The 17962-nt window shown below is 44.7% G+C and overlaps 1 protein-coding gene across 1 annotated transcript; it reads right to left on the bottom strand.

Moving 5' to 3' along the window:
• Nucleotides 1-1141: 1141 nt before the first annotated feature.
• Nucleotides 1142-16979, bottom strand: LOC122931869 (zona pellucida sperm-binding protein 4-like). The gene is made up of 13 exons (XM_044285923.1): nucleotides 16758-16979; nucleotides 15513-15577; nucleotides 15281-15431; nucleotides 13438-13534; nucleotides 11563-11718; nucleotides 6255-6442; nucleotides 5925-6022; nucleotides 4066-4193; nucleotides 3797-3986; nucleotides 2225-2369; nucleotides 2061-2136; nucleotides 1883-1975; nucleotides 1142-1278 (listed from the first exon to the last, which is right to left on the bottom strand). The coding sequence occupies exons 1-13, from the start codon at nucleotides 16977-16979 to the stop codon at nucleotides 1142-1144; spliced, it is 1746 nt and encodes a 581-aa protein (XP_044141858.1).
• Between the last annotated feature and the right edge of the window lie 983 nt (nucleotides 16980-17962).

Below are 17962 nucleotides of genomic sequence, written 5' to 3'. Positions count from 1 at the left end.
GGTTTCTATTCCCCCACCCCAAAAAAAAAAAAAAAAAAAAAAAAAAAAAAAAAGCATGGCCTAAGGGTACTTTCACACTTGTGGCAGAGGATTCCAGCAGGCAGTTCCGTTGCTGGATCTGGCAATCCAGACACAAATGCATTGAAAATACTGAATCAGTCTCTGGAAAAATTGATCTGGTCTGCGCATGTGAAAGCCTGATCTGTTTTTTCCGGAACACAATGCCGAATCCAGCATGTGATCAGCATTTTTGGCCAGAGAGAACAAAACTGCAGCACGCTGTGGTATTTTCTCAGTCCAAAAAAACGTAAGACTGGCTTAACTGATGGCTCCTGAATAGAATGCTCTCCATTCAGAATGCATTAGGATAAAACTGATCCGTTTTTTCAGGTATTGAGCTCCTGTGAGCCAACTCCATATGGGGAATACTACTACAATTCTGGTGTAAAATTCTGTTTCAAATTAAGCCAACCAATTGTTAGACAAGTGTCTCCCCTGCACCACATTTGTCATCCAGCCTGAGCAGTGATAAATCTGGTGCAGCCAACATTTCTACCTGCAACTACTGGCCAGGTGCTTAAGTACCTGGAGCTCTTACATTAAGTAATGCTGAGATCATATTTGCCCAACCAATAGCTTAGAGGAAGGCTTAGGCAGCCCTCTGGGTGTCAACCCACCTGGAAATTTCACTGTGCAGCCTATGGCCAGTCCACTAGTTTCCTCCTTCTCATCTATGAATGTGTTACCACTATTATTCACACCTGCCAAGAGCAGATTTATGAAATCTCCCTCCAAGCAAATTGCACCAAATTGATAGTTCTTTATAGCATGACTGGCTCCACACCTTGCAGTGTCTGAAGTTTTTCTATAACAGGGAATCTACTATATCCCCAAATATTACGCATCACAGGTTAATATATTGAAAAAGAAAAACGAGTTTTTGCATTGTGATTAATTATGTGATAGGCCCATTTGTAACAATACTTGTGATATATAGATTACTTATACTAAAATTAAAACATGGCCAATTGTAGTGCCAGTCACTTTAAATATATTCTCTTGTCAGTTTGTGGGTATACGGTAGACCCTCTTAACACCTCAACCAAGCCAGACTTTTGAGGAGAAAAACAAAAAAGCCAACTTAAATATTAACATCTTTAATGGTGTAACCATTTAGTTTTTTCAGCCACACAGCCATTATAACAACGCCAACACCACTTCCAGCCACCACTGCCCAGATCCAGTCCAGTCCTAGATGGTTCCCTTTTTCTTGATGTCCTAGAAGACAAAGAAATGCCTGGTTATATGTATACTACACAGCAAGCCTGCTTCAATTAGGGATGAGTGAATAGACTTTGGATGAAACAAAGTCAATTTGCATACAACTTTGTTTCAATGTCATATGGAGCGAGCACTCGCTACAGTATTGGTTCCAATGAGCTGAAATTTAGCAAGACTAATAACTTCATAAATTGATTTCTACTGTAAAAAATAAATCCCAAACTCAGGTTCGGTTCCAAGTGAGAGTTCAAAGTAATAACATAAGCTCCTCGGAGCCAATACATCCCAATACTGTACAGAGCGCTCTGTACAGTATAAACTGTTTTATGCAAATTGACTTTAGATGTTTCATCCTAAGTCAATTTGCTCATGCCTAGCTGCAATGTTTTTGGATAGCGAATCCATCACCACTCCTGTTTATGCATTTAGAAGTATCCATTCTACCAGCCTTTCCCCTCCTTACGGCTAGATGGTCTATTGCCCACCAAAATGTTTCTACCAAATTTCCACCACCGCGGAACAAGTCCTCTGTATGAGATGTCCAATTGTGCCATTGCAGGACCAGTGAATTTATACTTTGCTAAAAGTTTAGTCACATTACCTTCAGAAAGCTGTTGACTGTCATCCATGTAGAAGTAAATCGGTCCATCTGCAGAAACCACACTCTCTGGCTCCAGGTTTATGGCCCTTCGTCCTGGGAATAAATACACACAATATAGAGAAATGCCACTGGTTAGAAGTCACCACCAGCCATCTTATGCATTATAGAAAGCCCTTACGTCTCATGGGGCAGATGGTTACACACTGGCCTTGGGAAGATGGCACACATACAGATGCACTGCAGTGGAAGTAGACCTGGAAGACAGACATGGTCAGGATGTAGGCAAATACTTGAGGATGGCATCAGAGACAACATAATATGGCTGTAGTAAGGGGAACTTACCTGTCCTGTTAATGAAGCCTGAGTTGCAGAGTTTACAAATGTAAATGTGCTGACTATAAACCGCTTATAATAAAGAGGGAACTGGAGTGAAGGATCTGCTACAGCTTGCAGTTGGGTCTTGTAGTTGTCACCTTCAAATGGACACCTAAGGGGAGGGTTTAAAGTGTTTGACATGTGTTTATGGATGAGCATAAATTGTCACCATACTGTCATACAATTTTGCACAATTCAATAGCAGCGAATATATAGAACTCTTGCAATATCCTCACCCCTTTTCTCCCCCACCATCAAACAAGCTTCCTGGCCATGGAGGGATCAAATTATGTCTTATGGAGGGGGAGGGGGGCAGAGACCATAGTCATGATTCAGCAGCTAATAGCAAAGTGTTCATCACTCTAACATCTACACAATTCAGTACTCTATAATGTCCTATAGGCGATACTGAGCAAGATCTGTCATCACCATGTCTAGTCTATGGAGGGACAAAATGAGCAGCTACTCACCACCCACCAGTTCAGAGACAGAATTAGAGATGTCACATACATCTCTAATTCTGAAGAAAGTCAGACAATGGCCAGATGGTGGCATACTTTCAATAAAGGGCAGTCTATCACTGCTGCCCCTTCCAGGCCTCTAACAATCTCCTTATGCTCCCAGGTAAACTAATTTTCATGCAGTCACTACTAGAGGGATCTCAGTGGAAAAACCATCTTCCATGGCTCTTCATAAAAGCCTATGCATTTAGCTCTCCCTAGTGATAGCTGCAGGCAAACTTTGTTACATGTTAAAGAGGACCTTTCACTGATTATGACAATGTGAACTAAGTATACAGACATGAAGAGCGGCACCCGGGGATCTCACTGCGTGCATTATCCCTGGGCGGCGCTCAGTTCTCCCGCAACAAAGTTATGTTAGGCGGAGTCTGCCCTGGTTCTTCTGTAGCGCTGGCCAATCACAACACAGAGCTCTCAGCCTGGGAGGTTGTTTTCTCCCAGGCTGTGAGCTCTGCAATGCAATTGGCCAGCACTACAGCAGAACAAGGGCAGACTCCGCCTACTATAACCTAGTGACTGAAATCGTTGCCTACTATTAGTGAGCGAGGATACCGGAGGGCATAGCGGGAGAACAGAGCGGCACCCGGGGATAATAGTAAGTGCAGTGAGATCCCGAGCGCCGCTCTCCATGTCTGTATACTTAGTTCAGTGTCAATCTGTGAAAGGTCCTCTTTAAGCAATGCTGGATAATCAATTTGTGCCACTTGTTGGGTGTAGATACATTGAGAAATTAGTTGTTTGAGAAGCCCCTTGTCCAACTTCTGTCAAAAAGTGGAAGACCACTTTTTTATTAAACCTCCCCTTCAAAGTGTTTCTTTTTAAACCCTACAGTTTTGGGGGTAGTTTTAAATGCAGTTGAGCCAAAGCTACATGTAGATTAAGAGTGGAGAACAAAAGGAGACTTCTCCCTGCTGGATCCACTCTTGCCTTTGGCACAACTTTATGCCCCACTGGGACCAGATTTAGTTAGACTTAATGTGATTTTAGATTACACAGTTGTGTTAAGTGCAAGTCTTACCCATCTACCAAGATTGGCCATTGGGGTAATTCGTCAGGGTTCACAGAGGCAGTTGCCCAGCACTGATCCAGCATTAGCACCAATCCAGGGTCATTTCTATTTACAATGTGAACTTCAACAAAAACTGGATCTCTGAGTATTTTAACTAGAGGATAATCCTGATCGCCGTAATATTGACTGTATGCAGCATCTGTAGAATGCAAGTCAAAAAAATAAGTCAGGCTTTTAGCATATGAAAAAGCTTGTTTGGCAAGGCAGAGTTACAGTACCTAAGGCAATCCTCATTTGTAAGTTCAGTGGTCCCTGGCTAGACGCAGGTGGTGGAGGAGGAAGCGTGAAGACCTCTACACTTAATGGCACCAATTCACTTCCAATAAAACTGCAGCGTATGTGTAAGCTAAAAAAAAATAAAACACAAGCATCATTAACTGCATCTGCCTTATCTGAAAACCTTGTCTCATACCCATTGGGTAATTGCATGGGACTAGAGATGAGCAAATTTTATTTTGAAGTTCATTCGCTGGTAAAAGGTGAATTGCATTATGGATTCCGCTACCACAGACCATAACGCAGTTCTATGACAGAATGCCTTTCGAGGCATTCCATCATAGAAGTCTATGGGCTGCATAACGGGTCCGTTATACAGCCCATAGACTTCTTTTATGACAGAATTCAATCATAGACTTGCATTATGCATTCCGTTACCATGGACCATAACACAATTCACCTTTTACCAGTAAACAAAACAAATTCGCTCATCTTTTTTTGATACAAACACCAAAGTGTGAAAGGGTTATTTCAAAACAGGAGATTCCAGATCTCATAAGATTTAAATTGTTTGGCTTATTTCAGATACAAAGAATACACTTCATCTAACCCTCAAACCAACTGCATGAAGTCTCAAGTTCCTCTGTATTGCATTAAAGGCCCTGGATATGTCAATTAGGACTCGTGTACAAAACTCAGTATTGTGGTCCACGAACTAGGGATCTGCTAAATTACCTTTTGCATACAGATTTTTCACTAGAAATTATTCTTATCTGAAATATGGACAAGACATGTTCTATAAATGAGTGGTACCAGCATATGGATGGGACCCATAGGTGTTAATGGGTTACTATGCAATTATTATCAGCAAGTTTATTGTTTATATATAAATCTCTCCCCATTTACAAAGTTCATCCTTTTGTATTAACTAACAGAAAAAAGGAGATCTACTATGCAATTAAAAAAAAGTTGATCGGACACTCAAAATATGGTCACATGCATGAAGACTAAAACTGAGCTCATTGCTGCAACCCATTTTCAACCCCTTAAAAAAGGGGGTTGTATAATTTACTATTGATGACCTGTCCCGAGGTTAGGTCAGCAGTATCAGATCGGCTATTTGAAGAGAATGCAGCGCAGCCTTCTCTGCCGTTTACCTCTGCAATTGCAGTGGTGAGCAGGTGTAGTTACAAGTATGGCGTCCCCATTCACTTCTATGGCAAGACCCCTTCCTAGACACCCGAATAGAGTTGACCCATAGAAATGAATAGGGACACCTTATTTGTAATTACACTTACCACTGCAATTATTCCAGCGAGCAGGTAAACCAAGTAGAAAAAGGCAGTGACCGTAAGAGCGCGGCCATCTCCTCAAACAGCTGATCAGCGGGGGTGGCACCTTCTAGTAAAGGGCAAGAGACTAAAGCGTGATACATGCCCATTCCTGTACAGGATCAGACTTCTGAAATGTCAAGAAGAAGTGTTTGAACCCATCTGAAGATAATCTGGCTGAACTTTGTAGGGCCCAATCAAGCCATTATCTATGAGCAGGGGTGCACCTAGCCTTTCTGCTGCCTGAGCAAAAGCTAAATTTGCCCTTCAGATGCCTCAGCCAGCACCAAGTATGGACAGGGGGAGAAGCAATTGCCTCACCTGGCCTCATTGGGTGCACCCCTTTGCTTACTACATAATTTGATACAAGGACCTAAATGCACTCAAGAAATATGGCCACAGCATCTACAGGAGTAGAGAATTGTTAATACCACAAGATCTTGTTCTAATCTTAAGGTACTGAACTACAATTAAACCTGAAGCTAAAGGCTTTGTATTTCAGAAAGTCAGTTAAGGACAAACCATCTTACCTAAATGTACTATCTCTGGTTATTGACGACCCTCTCCAAGTGCTCACCATCTTGTCTGCCATCATGTCATTCTCATAAATCACATTACCGCCTTGAACCTTTTTGGAAAAAAAGTACAAGTAAGTGACCTCAGAACATAAGGCACCCATGAGGAGGTGCTGTAACTTGCTTCCAGTTCAGTGAACAGCACACCTGCCACTCCTATAAGTGATATTGCTGTATTCTCACACCTATTTGGTGGACTTGATCATGTGAGGATGCTCATAATCAGATTGATGTCAGCGTGCAGTTGTCATACGAAACCTAAAAACTAACAAATTTGGCACTTACAGTTTGTGTGGTCCCACAGGCTGACAGTGGAAAACTGAAGAGAAGAAAATGGTTATTTTGTGCAATAGGTTCACATTCTGCACCGCTGGCTCTCGTAAACCTGACTGACGGTAGAATTAGCGACGGCCAAGTGACACCACTGGAAACCGCAACAGAGAGCCTGCCATCTGCGGTACACTGTGCAGTAACTATAGGAAAGGAAGAAAATAAAAATCGGTAGTTAGTCTTACTGGTAATGTTCTTTCCAGGAGTCCAACATGACAGCACATGGGAGGATGTCCAATCCAATCTCTGTAGGGACAGGAAGTGAGACAGGTTAAAATCCCCCCCCTTACTTCCAATCTCCAGTGTCTAAATTACTACACCGGATGGATGCAACTCAATTTTATTTCTAATGTGATAAACAAAGTTAACTTCACACTGAACCACATATTTAGGGAGGGAATTAGGAGTGCTGTCATGTTGGACTCCTGGAAAGAACGTTACGGGTAAGACTAACCGATTTCCAGGACGTCCCCCATGACAGCACATGGGAGAGTTACCAACTTAACCATCAGGGAGGGACCACAGCCTGTAGAACCTTTCGCCCAAAGGAAAGCTGACGATTGGACGCCAGGTTCAACCTGTAATGTTTACAAAATTTGTTATAACTTGTCCAGGTGGCTGCCTGACAAATCTGATCTATAGAGGAAGCTGCGACTTCTCTAGTGGAATGTGCTCTGATAGAGATAGGACAGGGACTATTCTGAAGGCGATACGCTTCCTCAATTGTTGACTTGATCCACTGTGTCAGAGTCCTCTTAGTCACTTTCTTCCCTCTTCCTGCTTTACCGAACTGTACAAAAAGATTGGAGTCCTTTCTATCTGGTTCTGTTCGGCGAAGATATTCAAGGACTGCCCGACGGACATCTTGGCAATGGAATTTCTCCTCTTCCGGATCTCTAGGAGAGGCGTAAAAAGAGGGTAAGAATATTTATTGTTCTCTATGGAAGGTAGATACGACCTTTGGGAGGAACCCTGGGTCTAGCTGTAGCATTATTCGATCCGGGCAGACCCTTAAAAAAAGGTTCCTTCATAGATAAGGCATGAAGTTCACCAATTCTACGTGCTGAAGTGATGGCTACTAAGAAGGCAGTCTTCCAGGAGAGTAATTTTAACGGGATGGTGTCCAAGGGTTCAAAGGGCACTTTACAGAGGGTATCTAGAACTACAGATAAGTCCCAAGGAGGGACAGTCTGTCTCAGAGTGGGTTTTAGTCTGCATATACCCTTTCAAACCTTTTTATCCAATGATGCTCCGCTAGCGGGTAGTCCAGAAAGGATGACAATGCTGATATTTGCACCTTGATCGTGCTAGGACGCAGCCCTAGGTCAAAGCCCCTCTGTAGGAAGTCAAGAATCTGAGCGATGGAAGGAGTTGATCTGGACAGGATGTGTCTCTTCCAGCCAGGAATTAAATCTGCTCCAGATTTTCTTATAAATAGCATTTGTCACTGGTTTCCTACTTTTTTGTAATGTGGAGATTACTGCATGTGACAAGCCCTGCCTACTCAGCATTCTCCTTTCAGGATCCAGGCTTTCAGATTGCATTTGTCCAGATTCGGGTGGAGAAGGGACCCCTGAGTGAGAAGGTCTGGCCTCAGAGGGAGTGATATCAGTTCTTCTATCTTTAGCCTGTCTAACAGGGGATACCAGCTCCTCTTTGGCCAAGCTGGACCTATGAAGATGAATTTCCCCAAACTCTCGCTGATCTTTCTCAAGGTGGCCGGGATAAGCGGGATTGGCGGAAGACATAAGCTAGATCCATATCCCATGTTTTTGACATGGCATCTATCCCAAGAGGATCTCTGCTGGGATCTAGGGAAAAAAACAGACGCCTGGGCATTTTTTCTGGAGGCTAGAAGGTCCACCTGGGGGTACCCCCATTTCCTGCAGATCTGATGAAAGACCTGCCTGTTCAGCATCTATTCTCCTGGATGGAATCTTCTTCTGATCAGGTAGTCTGCTGTAACGTTGTCCTTCCCTCTGATATGGAGGGCTGAGATAGATAGGAATACTTTCCTGTGCCCAAAGAAAAATCTTTTCTGCGACCTCCTGAAGACCTGGGTTCTGAGTTCCCCCTTGATGTCTTATATAACAGACTGTAGTTATATTGTCTGATAGTACTTGTACATGATTTCCTCTTAGGAGAAGTTCTGCTGCTTGGAGAGACTTTAGTACCGCCATTAATTCCCTTACGTTTGAGGAACGCTGACTCTCTGCTAAGGACCATGCACCCTGAAAAAAAAAAATTGATCTTCTATGTGTGAACCCCAACCGGACATGCTGGCATCGGTTACCACTGTCAAGCAAGGTCTTCTCAACCAGTGTACCCCTCTCTGCAGGTTGACAGGAGTTATCCACCAGTTCAAGGACTCCTTTATGGACATTGGAATCTTGATCTTCCTGTCTAGAGACCTTTGGTATTTGTCCCACTTGGTAAGAACTAGACCTTGTAGAGGCCTCGAGTGGATCTGAGCCCACTGGACCATCTGAATACAGGATGTCATCAAGCCTAGTATCCGCATAGCCTCCCTGATGGAGCAGATGTTTCTTCTTTGGAAGAAGGATATTTCTTCTATAAACGCGTTGCATTTTAAATCTGGAAGAAAAGACATGTCTCTGGGAGTCCAGAAGGGTTCCTAGAAAGATCTTTTTTACGCTCATGCGGAGATCTGATTTCCCTAGGTTGATTATCCAGCCTAAATTTTGTAGAACCTCTAACGTAGTCTGTAGATGGGTCTGCAGAAGGACCTCTGAGGATGCTGTCAGGAGGAAGTTGTCTAAATACGGAATTGTTATTCCCTGTTGTCTCAGGAAAGCCATTATCCCTACTATTAGTTTTGTGAAAATGCGGGGAGCACTTGAGATCCCGAATGGAAGACATTGGAACTGAAAGTGATGAACCATGCCGTCTAACATCACCTCAAACCTGAGGAACTGATGATGGCTCGGATGTATGGGGATATGGTAGTAGGCATCTTTGAGATCGATTGTGCACATCAATGCCCCTGCTGGAATCAGTGGAACATATTGACTCCATCTTGAACCTGAAATATTGAATCCAATTGTTCAGGAACTTCAGGTTTATGATAGTTCTCAGCGACCAGTCTTTTTTTTACCCAGAACAGCTTGGAGTAGTGGCCTCTGCCCTGTTGGGGTCTTGGAACAGGAACTATTGCTTCCATTGTGCAAAGTTTCTCTAAGTCTTGAACCATCTGGTTCTTTAGTGACGGAGACTAGGGTGTGGTAACAATCTCTGAGGAGGAAGATGACTGAACTCTATTTTGTACCCCTCTCGTACTGTCTGAAGTACCCAGGGGTTCTGAGTTACTAGAGACCATTGATGACTGAACAACCGAAGTCTCCCCCCCCCCCCACTGGTCTGGTGTCATTTGTTCTGGTAAGAGGAAGTGTTGGGTTTGAGAAGGAACCCCCTCCCCTTCCCACCTTTGGGGTAGCTCCACCTGCCCGACTTGCCTTTCCCTCTACCTGAAAAATTCTGTGTCTGTCCCTGGCCTGAATTTTTCTGAAAGGACTGAGTCTTAGATTTCTCCTCCGGAAAACCCTTCTTGTCCGCAGCACTTTCAAGGATTGTATCTAAGACTGGGCCAAACACATGTGAACCTGAGAAAGGGATCGAACAGAGATTTTTTGAAGCTATGTCCCCTGACCAACTTCTTAGCCAAAGGGCCTTTCTAGCTGTATTCGCCAGGGTGCTGTTTCTAGCCGAAATTCTTATAGATTCGGCCGAAGCGCTTCGGCCCAGGCTTTCTTAAGTAAAGCCTCCGTCTTCCTATCCATAGGATCTTTTAAATTTGAGGAATCCTCAAAGGGAATGGAGGTCTTCTTTGTGACCTTAGCCACTTGAATGTCTATCTTAGGAACTTCATCCCATAATTTAGTATCCTCAGGATTAAATATCAGCCGATTTTTAAATTCCTTAGGTATAATTAATTTCTTTTCGGCCTCCTTCCATTCCTCCAGAATCATTTCCTTCAGATGGGAATTTACTGGAAATAGGCGAGTCTTTTTTGCCCCTAACCCCCCCCAAACATTTCATCCTGAATGGATATGGGAGGGCTAGCTTCCTCTATTTGCATGGTATCTCTAACCGCATGGAGGAGGGCGTCTAGGTCTTCAATAGAAAATAAATCTTTTAGGGTGGTCTGAAGAACCTGAAGCAGAGATGGTGTCTTGCTCAATCTCTCCGTCTGAGACTTCCTGATTATCAGAATCCTCCTTTTTGAGGGAGGGAGAGTCGGGTTGAGAAGGAGGTGGCGGAGGGTTTAGAGAAGAAACCGTAGCCTGCACTTCTTCACAAACAATATTTCTAAGTTCTGTGAGAAAGGAGAGCTGCTCATCCTTCATTAACCTGGCAATGCAATCGGCACACAACAGTTTTTTGTATGATATATGCATTTTTTTCCCCACAAGTTGCACATTTTCTCGGTTTCCTTTTGGAATCCTGGAGAGCCGACTGCCCTGAACTTTTTTTATCCTAGGAAAAAAAAAAAAATCAGAGAAAGCCGTGCTTAATGAATTGGGGGGGGGGGAAATTAGGGATAAGAACACTTACATGGGCTGCAGCAGAGGAGTCAGACACAATCTCAGATTTGGCTGACACCTGGGGCTCCATGGTGGCTAAGGAAAACACAGCAGCTTAGTCTTTCCCACTGGGGCTTATCTTCCACCTCTGCTGCCGCGCTGCTCCATTCTTATAAGGGTAACTCTACCCCCAAAGGGAGGGAGTCAACCCCTGAGCGCGAGGCCGCCATCTTGTTTGCAGATGACCCTGGAAGTGACGTTATAGCCGCGTCACGTGATGCCGCGTCGCAGGGTCTGGAGCGCACCAGTTAGCCCAGAGCTCCCGGAGGAGAAGCAGCTTCAGCATCCCGCCGTCCATGGCAGGCCGGGACAGAGCTAGAGAACCCCCGAAGGGGGAGCTAGCAGGGCCATGCGGGACGCTGCCCGACCTGGGCTGTGAGGGGAGTGCGGGACCCCTGACCAGACCTAGCCCCTGGTGCCTGGGTAAGCACCCTGAATCCGTGAAGGAAATCCTGTCTCACCATCCTATCCCTGTAGGGACAGGAAGACACTGGAGATTGGAGGGAGGAGGGGGGAGGGGTTTAACCTGTCTCACTTCCTGTCCCTACAGAGATTGGATTTGACATCCTCCCATGTGCTGTCATGGGGGACGTCCTGGAAAAAAAAAAAAAAAGTTTAAAGTAAATGAAGTCATGTAGTACAGTAAATTAACAAACATCTACCTCGGTTTCCATAATAGCATGGTGTCCTTGAGTCCATTTGGTCATAACAGCAGCCTTTCTGGAGACATTCTTCCTGGGAGACCGGGGGTCTAGCACACACAAGTCTGTTTTGTATAGAGACATCTGAGCATTCAGTTGGGGATGGCGCATCGTGTACTGTAAAGTCAATATGGAAGAACGGGTTTAGCGAGACTTGTGCTGATAACTGCCCCCTGGCAGCACCCGATCTCTTACAGGGGGCAGTTATCAGCACAATTAACCCCTCAGGTGCTGCACCTGAAGGGGTTAATTGTATGCATCATATCCCCCTGTAAGAGATCAGGGCTGCCAGGCAGCAGGAGGCAGACCCCCCCATCCCAGTTTGAATATCATTGGTGGCCAGTGCGGCCCCCCTCCCTCCCTTGTAATAGGTTGGTGGCACAGTGTGCGGGGCCCCCCCCCTTCCTCCCTCTATTGTAATAATTCATTGGTGGCAGTGTGCGCCCCCCATCTACCCCCCCCCCCCCCGATCATTGGTGGCAGCGGAGTTCCGATCGGAGTCCCAGTTTAATCGCTGGGGCTCCGATCGGTAACCATGGCAACCAGGACGCTACTGCAGCCCTGGTTACTTAGCAATAGTAGAAGCATCATACTTACCTGCTGGCTGCTGCGATGTCTGTGTCCGGCCGGGAGCTCCTCCTACTAGCAAGTGACAGTTCATTTAGCAATGCGCCGCACAGACCTGTCACTTACCAGTAGGTGGAGCTCCCGGCCAGACACCGCAGCAGGTAAGTATGAATCTTCTACTATTGTACTATTGCTAAGTAACCATGGCAACCAGGACTGCAGTAGCATCCTGGTTGCCAATCGGAGCCTCAGCGATTAAACTGGGACTCTGATCGGAACTCCGCTGCCACCAATGATCGGGGGGTGAGATGGGAGGCCGCACACTGCCACCAATGTTGTTAATGCTATAGAGGGGATGGGGGGGCCGCACACTGTGCCACCAACTATTACATTAGAGGGAGGAAGGGGGGGGCGGCACTGGCCACCAATGAAATTTAAACTGGGGAGAGAGGGGGTCTGCCCCCTGCTGCCTGGCAGCCCCGGATCTCTTATAGGGGGCTATGATATGCACAATTAACCCCTTCAGGTGCAGCAATTGTGCGGATCACAGCCCCCTGTAAGAGATCGGGTGCTGCCTGGCAGCACGGGGCAGTCTTGTACACAGTTTGTAGTGTCGGATATGAGTTTTCACAAAGTGAAAACTTAGATCTGAAAAAGCTTTTATGCAGACCGATCTTCGGATCCGTCTGTATGAAAGTAACCTACGGCCACGGATCATGGACACTGATGTAAATCTTGTGTGCATCCGTGTTTTTTCACGGACCCATTGACTTGAATGAATGGGTCCGTGAACCGTTGTCAGTCAAAAAAATAAATAAGACAGGTCATTTTTTTGACAGACAGGATACACGGATGCGGCTGCAAAACAGTGCATTTTCCGATTTTTCCACGGACCCATTGAAAGTCAATGAGTCAGCGAAAAAAATATAAAACGGTACAACGGCCGCAGATGCACACAACGGTCATGTGCATGAGGCCTAAACGGAAGTCTTCAGAAGCTCAGCTGCTGTAGATTAGTCTTCATTTCAAGATAAGTCACAGCCACTGGCCATGCCCCCCACCAGACAAGTGATGAAGCAAATTGGGTGAGGGATAACTTATGTTGCGGATAAGATCTGCAGCAGATTCAGAGCATTTCCACATTGCAATCTGCAGCAAATCCTATGTGATTTTATGCAGCTGTGGGTTTCAGCCAGATCCGCTATGCAGGGCGAAACCAACATTTGAGAGCTGGTATCAATTCCACCCATGACAAACCTCCAAGATTACCGGGATGAACTGGACACATCAGATCTTCTTTCTGATACACCTCCCATTCTCCGGTAGTGTTAACCTCTAGGAAGATGGTCATCATATATTTATTCTCCTGCAAGTATAAAATTAAAGTACATCTGTCAGCAGATTTGTACCTGAAACTGGCTGACCTGATGCATGCGAGCTAATGACATCTGTGTTGGTCCCATGTTCAAATGTGTCCACATTGCTGAGAAAAATAATATTTTACTATATGCAAGTGAGCCTCTAATAGCAATGGGGGCGTCACCGTTGCACCTAGAGGCTCTGCTTTATACCCGATGTCCCCTCACATTTTCACTGCCTGCTCCTGTCAAAAATGAAGGTTCAGCAGAGCCTCTAGGTGTAATGGTAATGCCCCAATTGTATTTATTAAAACATCATTTTTCTGGGGCACATTAAATATGTCAGACTTTAATACTCATGGATGGATCCTGGAAAACTTGCCTTTCACACATGCAGACTTGTACCTCATTGTGCCAATATTGTATGTGAGCGAGCAATAGAAGTCAGTCACTCACAAGTTGCTGGTACAAAACCTTTTGTTTCTTTAATTCATTCCAGTATAAAATGGTACATAATAAGGGTGTCTGAGACAGACATTGTTCCCACCTCCTCCTTGCGATATTTCGGCAGAACATGCACCCCTTACTCACGACGTACCATTTTATACTGGTAAGCAGAGCTCCCGGTGTGGACTTTTATTGGCTACAGGTGGCTGAAGTGCTACATATTATACAGTCCTGGAAAATTAACACCAGAGGCCAAGAACTCCCTTGTAAGACCACCTAATGGCAACTTACTAACTAAGGCTTAAAAATAACTATCCCACAGAACGTAAATGGCAAGGACTGGATATTATGTGTGAGAATTCGCCATTGTAAAACACACAGGTTGTTATAATTACCAGTGTCCGATCCTTCCGTGCCGCACTAATATTCAGGACCTATTTCACATGTCCTTATTTAGTATTAGGTCGAGGGTCTTTTATATGAAGTGCCTAGATATTCCCATGTGGAAACCTGACCTATTGACTACCAGTTCCCAATTACATACGTGTCACCACTACCCTCAGTTCAAATCTTATTGAACATGGATAATCTGTTAGATTCTTCTCAATTCAATTAGGGCATCACCATCATGTAGTGTCTACAGCGAGAGGGAAGCAGTCTAATGTAGAATGTAATCCACACTGTACCACAAGTCAGGTCCCATGCAACAATGCACAGGACCACCGCTAAGCCCCCCTTCCCCATGGGGAGAATCCCCCTGCTTAATTCCACACACAATCCCTAGCTGTATTGATGTCATCCTACCTGTAAAGAACATTTTATATTAACTTATTTCCCAGTTCGTAGTAAAACATAGCGAGAAGTCCTATCAAGCTGTATTGTCAAAAAACAAACCTACAGCGTAACCCCCCCCCCCCCCCCCCACCACACACACACACACTTTGAGGTATGCAGCTTTGTCAGGGGACAGCGGATTAGGATATCATGGTCACATGGCCTTAGCACAGTGCAATCCCATTGAAGTGAATTGGGATGAGCTGCAATACCAGTTATGGTCACTCTACAATGTACAGCGCTGGGCTTGAGCAGAGAGAAGGCAGCAGACGTACTTTGATTGCCAGTGCCTTCTGAAAATCCTGATTGGGGGTTCTGGGTGTCAGACCCCCACAGATCAGATACTAATGAGCTATCCTGAGGATACATCAGTATAGAAGTCTCTATAAACCCCTTTAATCTCCATAGGTCACTGCATTCCTCTAGGTTTATGGTGCCTTCAAGTTATTCCACAATTTCCAATCAAAGCTTACCGTTATCTGCATGTAACAGCCATTGTATTTCGCATGGATGACTACATGGCCATCAGACTCAGCAGTAATCGAGACACCACAGGATTTATTGGTGACAAGTGGGGTCCCATTTCCATCAGCATCTAGACAAACATAAGAACTCACTGCATGACTGCAAATAGACAGAGCGTGATAACAGCAAGTATTGAGACTCCCACCCAGACATACATGGGTGCTGAATAAGCAGTGTCACCAGTGTTTGGTCTGGACAACACTGACATCTGCATTATTTCCCTGAAAGAACACTTCTCCTCTAACCTGGAATCACAGCATCATAATGACCTATAATGCTGAGAGTTCCTGCCCAACTGAGTATTGTACTCACATAATACTGTCAGTACTACAGACCCGAGGTCAGGCAGGAACTCACAGCATATTAAGTCACTATGAAGCTGTGAGTTTGGGTAAGAGGAGCAGTGCCCCGTCTGGGAAGTCCAGCCATCAGATTGAGTTTCCCAGGCTGAACACAGTGGTGTGAAATTAGGTTAAAGCTGTAAGGTTCATATTTTAAAAACAAACAAAAAAAAACCCACCACAAGATCCTAGAAGGCTGGAATGGCTATTACTAGTGAAGGTGCAGGGCACAACATTTTAAGGTTTCCACCCTCCCTGTGACTGATGTCTCTCCATACGCTAAGTAGTAGGCCATGGAAAGGAAAAGAGGAGCTGAGCTCTGCACACAGCACTGATCGTGAACACATTGATGGTTCCACTGGCATCTGCATTGTACCACCCATCAAGGGTGCAGGTGGCAATCCATAGTGCATGGTCCTGCTGTAAAGTTAGTATGACCATTAAAGAAAAACTTTGGTCATTTAGTTTTTTTTTTGCCTTGTGGGATTGAGATTGTAAGAAAAATAAAATAAAATTCCCTTGAATAAAAATGCTTTTCAATAGAAACATTGCAAAAATAACAATTCTGCACATGTTTGTGCCAAATCCATAACTACTAACACTTAATGTTCAGTGAACTTGTGTTTCAAGTTAGGCCTACAGGATTAGTGTTATCTAAGAACTAGTATGAAACCCAAACCTTGTACACCAGACTTAAAAACAAGTTCTCTCATCCCTACCCTCACTATGCCATGAAGTCATGTATCCCACATGACTGCCTAAACAAACCAGAAAGCTGCAAGGCACTTTTTTTGGGTCCAAACCCTAGAACTCCAATCACATCAAGGGCCCTGTACCCCCTGAAATGACCAGTCACGCTATTTCTATGAGAGTTCTGGAGACCCTTACTGATTTATATACTGCAGCTATCCTGAGGATAGAAGATTACTAAGCAGGGGGGCAGGGATGGACAGTTTTCTCTGACTCTATACCAACTAATACTTGGCTTACTTTAAAACAGATATTTACACCAGGATTGTAGCACAGTTTTGGCACCCCTTAGACCACATGCCTTTCCACAAAGCCTCCCCCCACCCCCTATTACTTTTGACACAATTAGAGCAACCTCAGCCACGGTAAAGTAGATGAACTCACCATAGACAGAAAGTCTAGTAGAGATGTTTGTGGCCAAAAGCTGTAAAGTGTATTCCAGGCTGTAATCTCCACAGATCAGCAAAGGCTCCTCATAAAACCCATTCTGGGCACTAGCAGCAAAGCAGCCCCCAACCAGCAGCACCAGCCAGACCCTGCACCAGCTCCCAGCCATGATGCTCAGAGACTATGTCTCCAGCCCATGGAGCTCCTCTATTTATTTCCTGATACACCTGAGGGGGAAGGTAACACAGGTGCTCCTAGCGTCACATGTGAGACGTGCTGATGAGAACTGCTTCTGAAGACACAGTTTTAGGCCTCGTTCACATTTCACTGAGGTGTGCTATCCTCGTTTTCCATGGAGAGTACAAGGATGTCTGTTCACAGATCGATATATTTTTAGTGACCGTGGGTAAATGAAAAAATCATGGAGACATGCACTACTTTGGTCCGTGATGCAAAGTAAAGACACCCATTGAAGTCTATGGGTCCATGAAAATCATGGACACAACACGTATGGAATCCGTGTTGCCTCCGTTTTTCACTGGCCACTGATAGGAGATTCTCTGGAAACAAATTTTCAGCTGGGCAGCATTTCTGAAATACGCATGACACATGGAGCGTAAAAAACAGACACACAGATCAAACACGGATCCTTTGTGGACATCTTCATGGATGTAACACAGGCGTGAAACGGACACGTAAAGGTGAATGAAGCCTAAGTGTCCATTCACATGTCCGTAGTGTATTGCGGATCCGCAATACACCCCGCCGGCACCCCCATAGAACTGCCTATTCTTGTCCGCAATTGCAAACAAGAATAGGACATGTTCTATTTTTTTCCGGAGCCGCGAACCGGAAGATTGGGGGCGCGCTCTGGAAATGCGGATGCGGCGGGCACATAGTGTGCTCTCCCCATCCTTTCCTTCCCCATAGAAAATGAAAGGTGAAATCTGATTGGTTGCTATGGGCAACTAAGCCAGTTTTCCTTTACAACAGTTTTGATAAATCTCCCCATCATTTCTATGTCAGCGGGGCACATTTACTAAGTTCGCCTTTTTTTTTTGGAGTAAAAACAAAAACTGACGTATTGGCAAAATTTGTTTTCAATTTGGAACTCATTTATTATCCTTTTATAAATCTGGTTTGTCTTTTTTG

This window comes from Bufo gargarizans, chromosome 3 (genome assembly GCF_014858855.1).
Source record: "Bufo gargarizans isolate SCDJY-AF-19 chromosome 3, ASM1485885v1, whole genome shotgun sequence".
NCBI classification, from domain to species: Eukaryota; Metazoa; Chordata; class Amphibia; order Anura; family Bufonidae; genus Bufo; species Bufo gargarizans.
The sequence above is the reverse complement of the archived record's forward strand: the minus strand, read 5'-3'. Positions and strand labels throughout refer to the sequence as shown.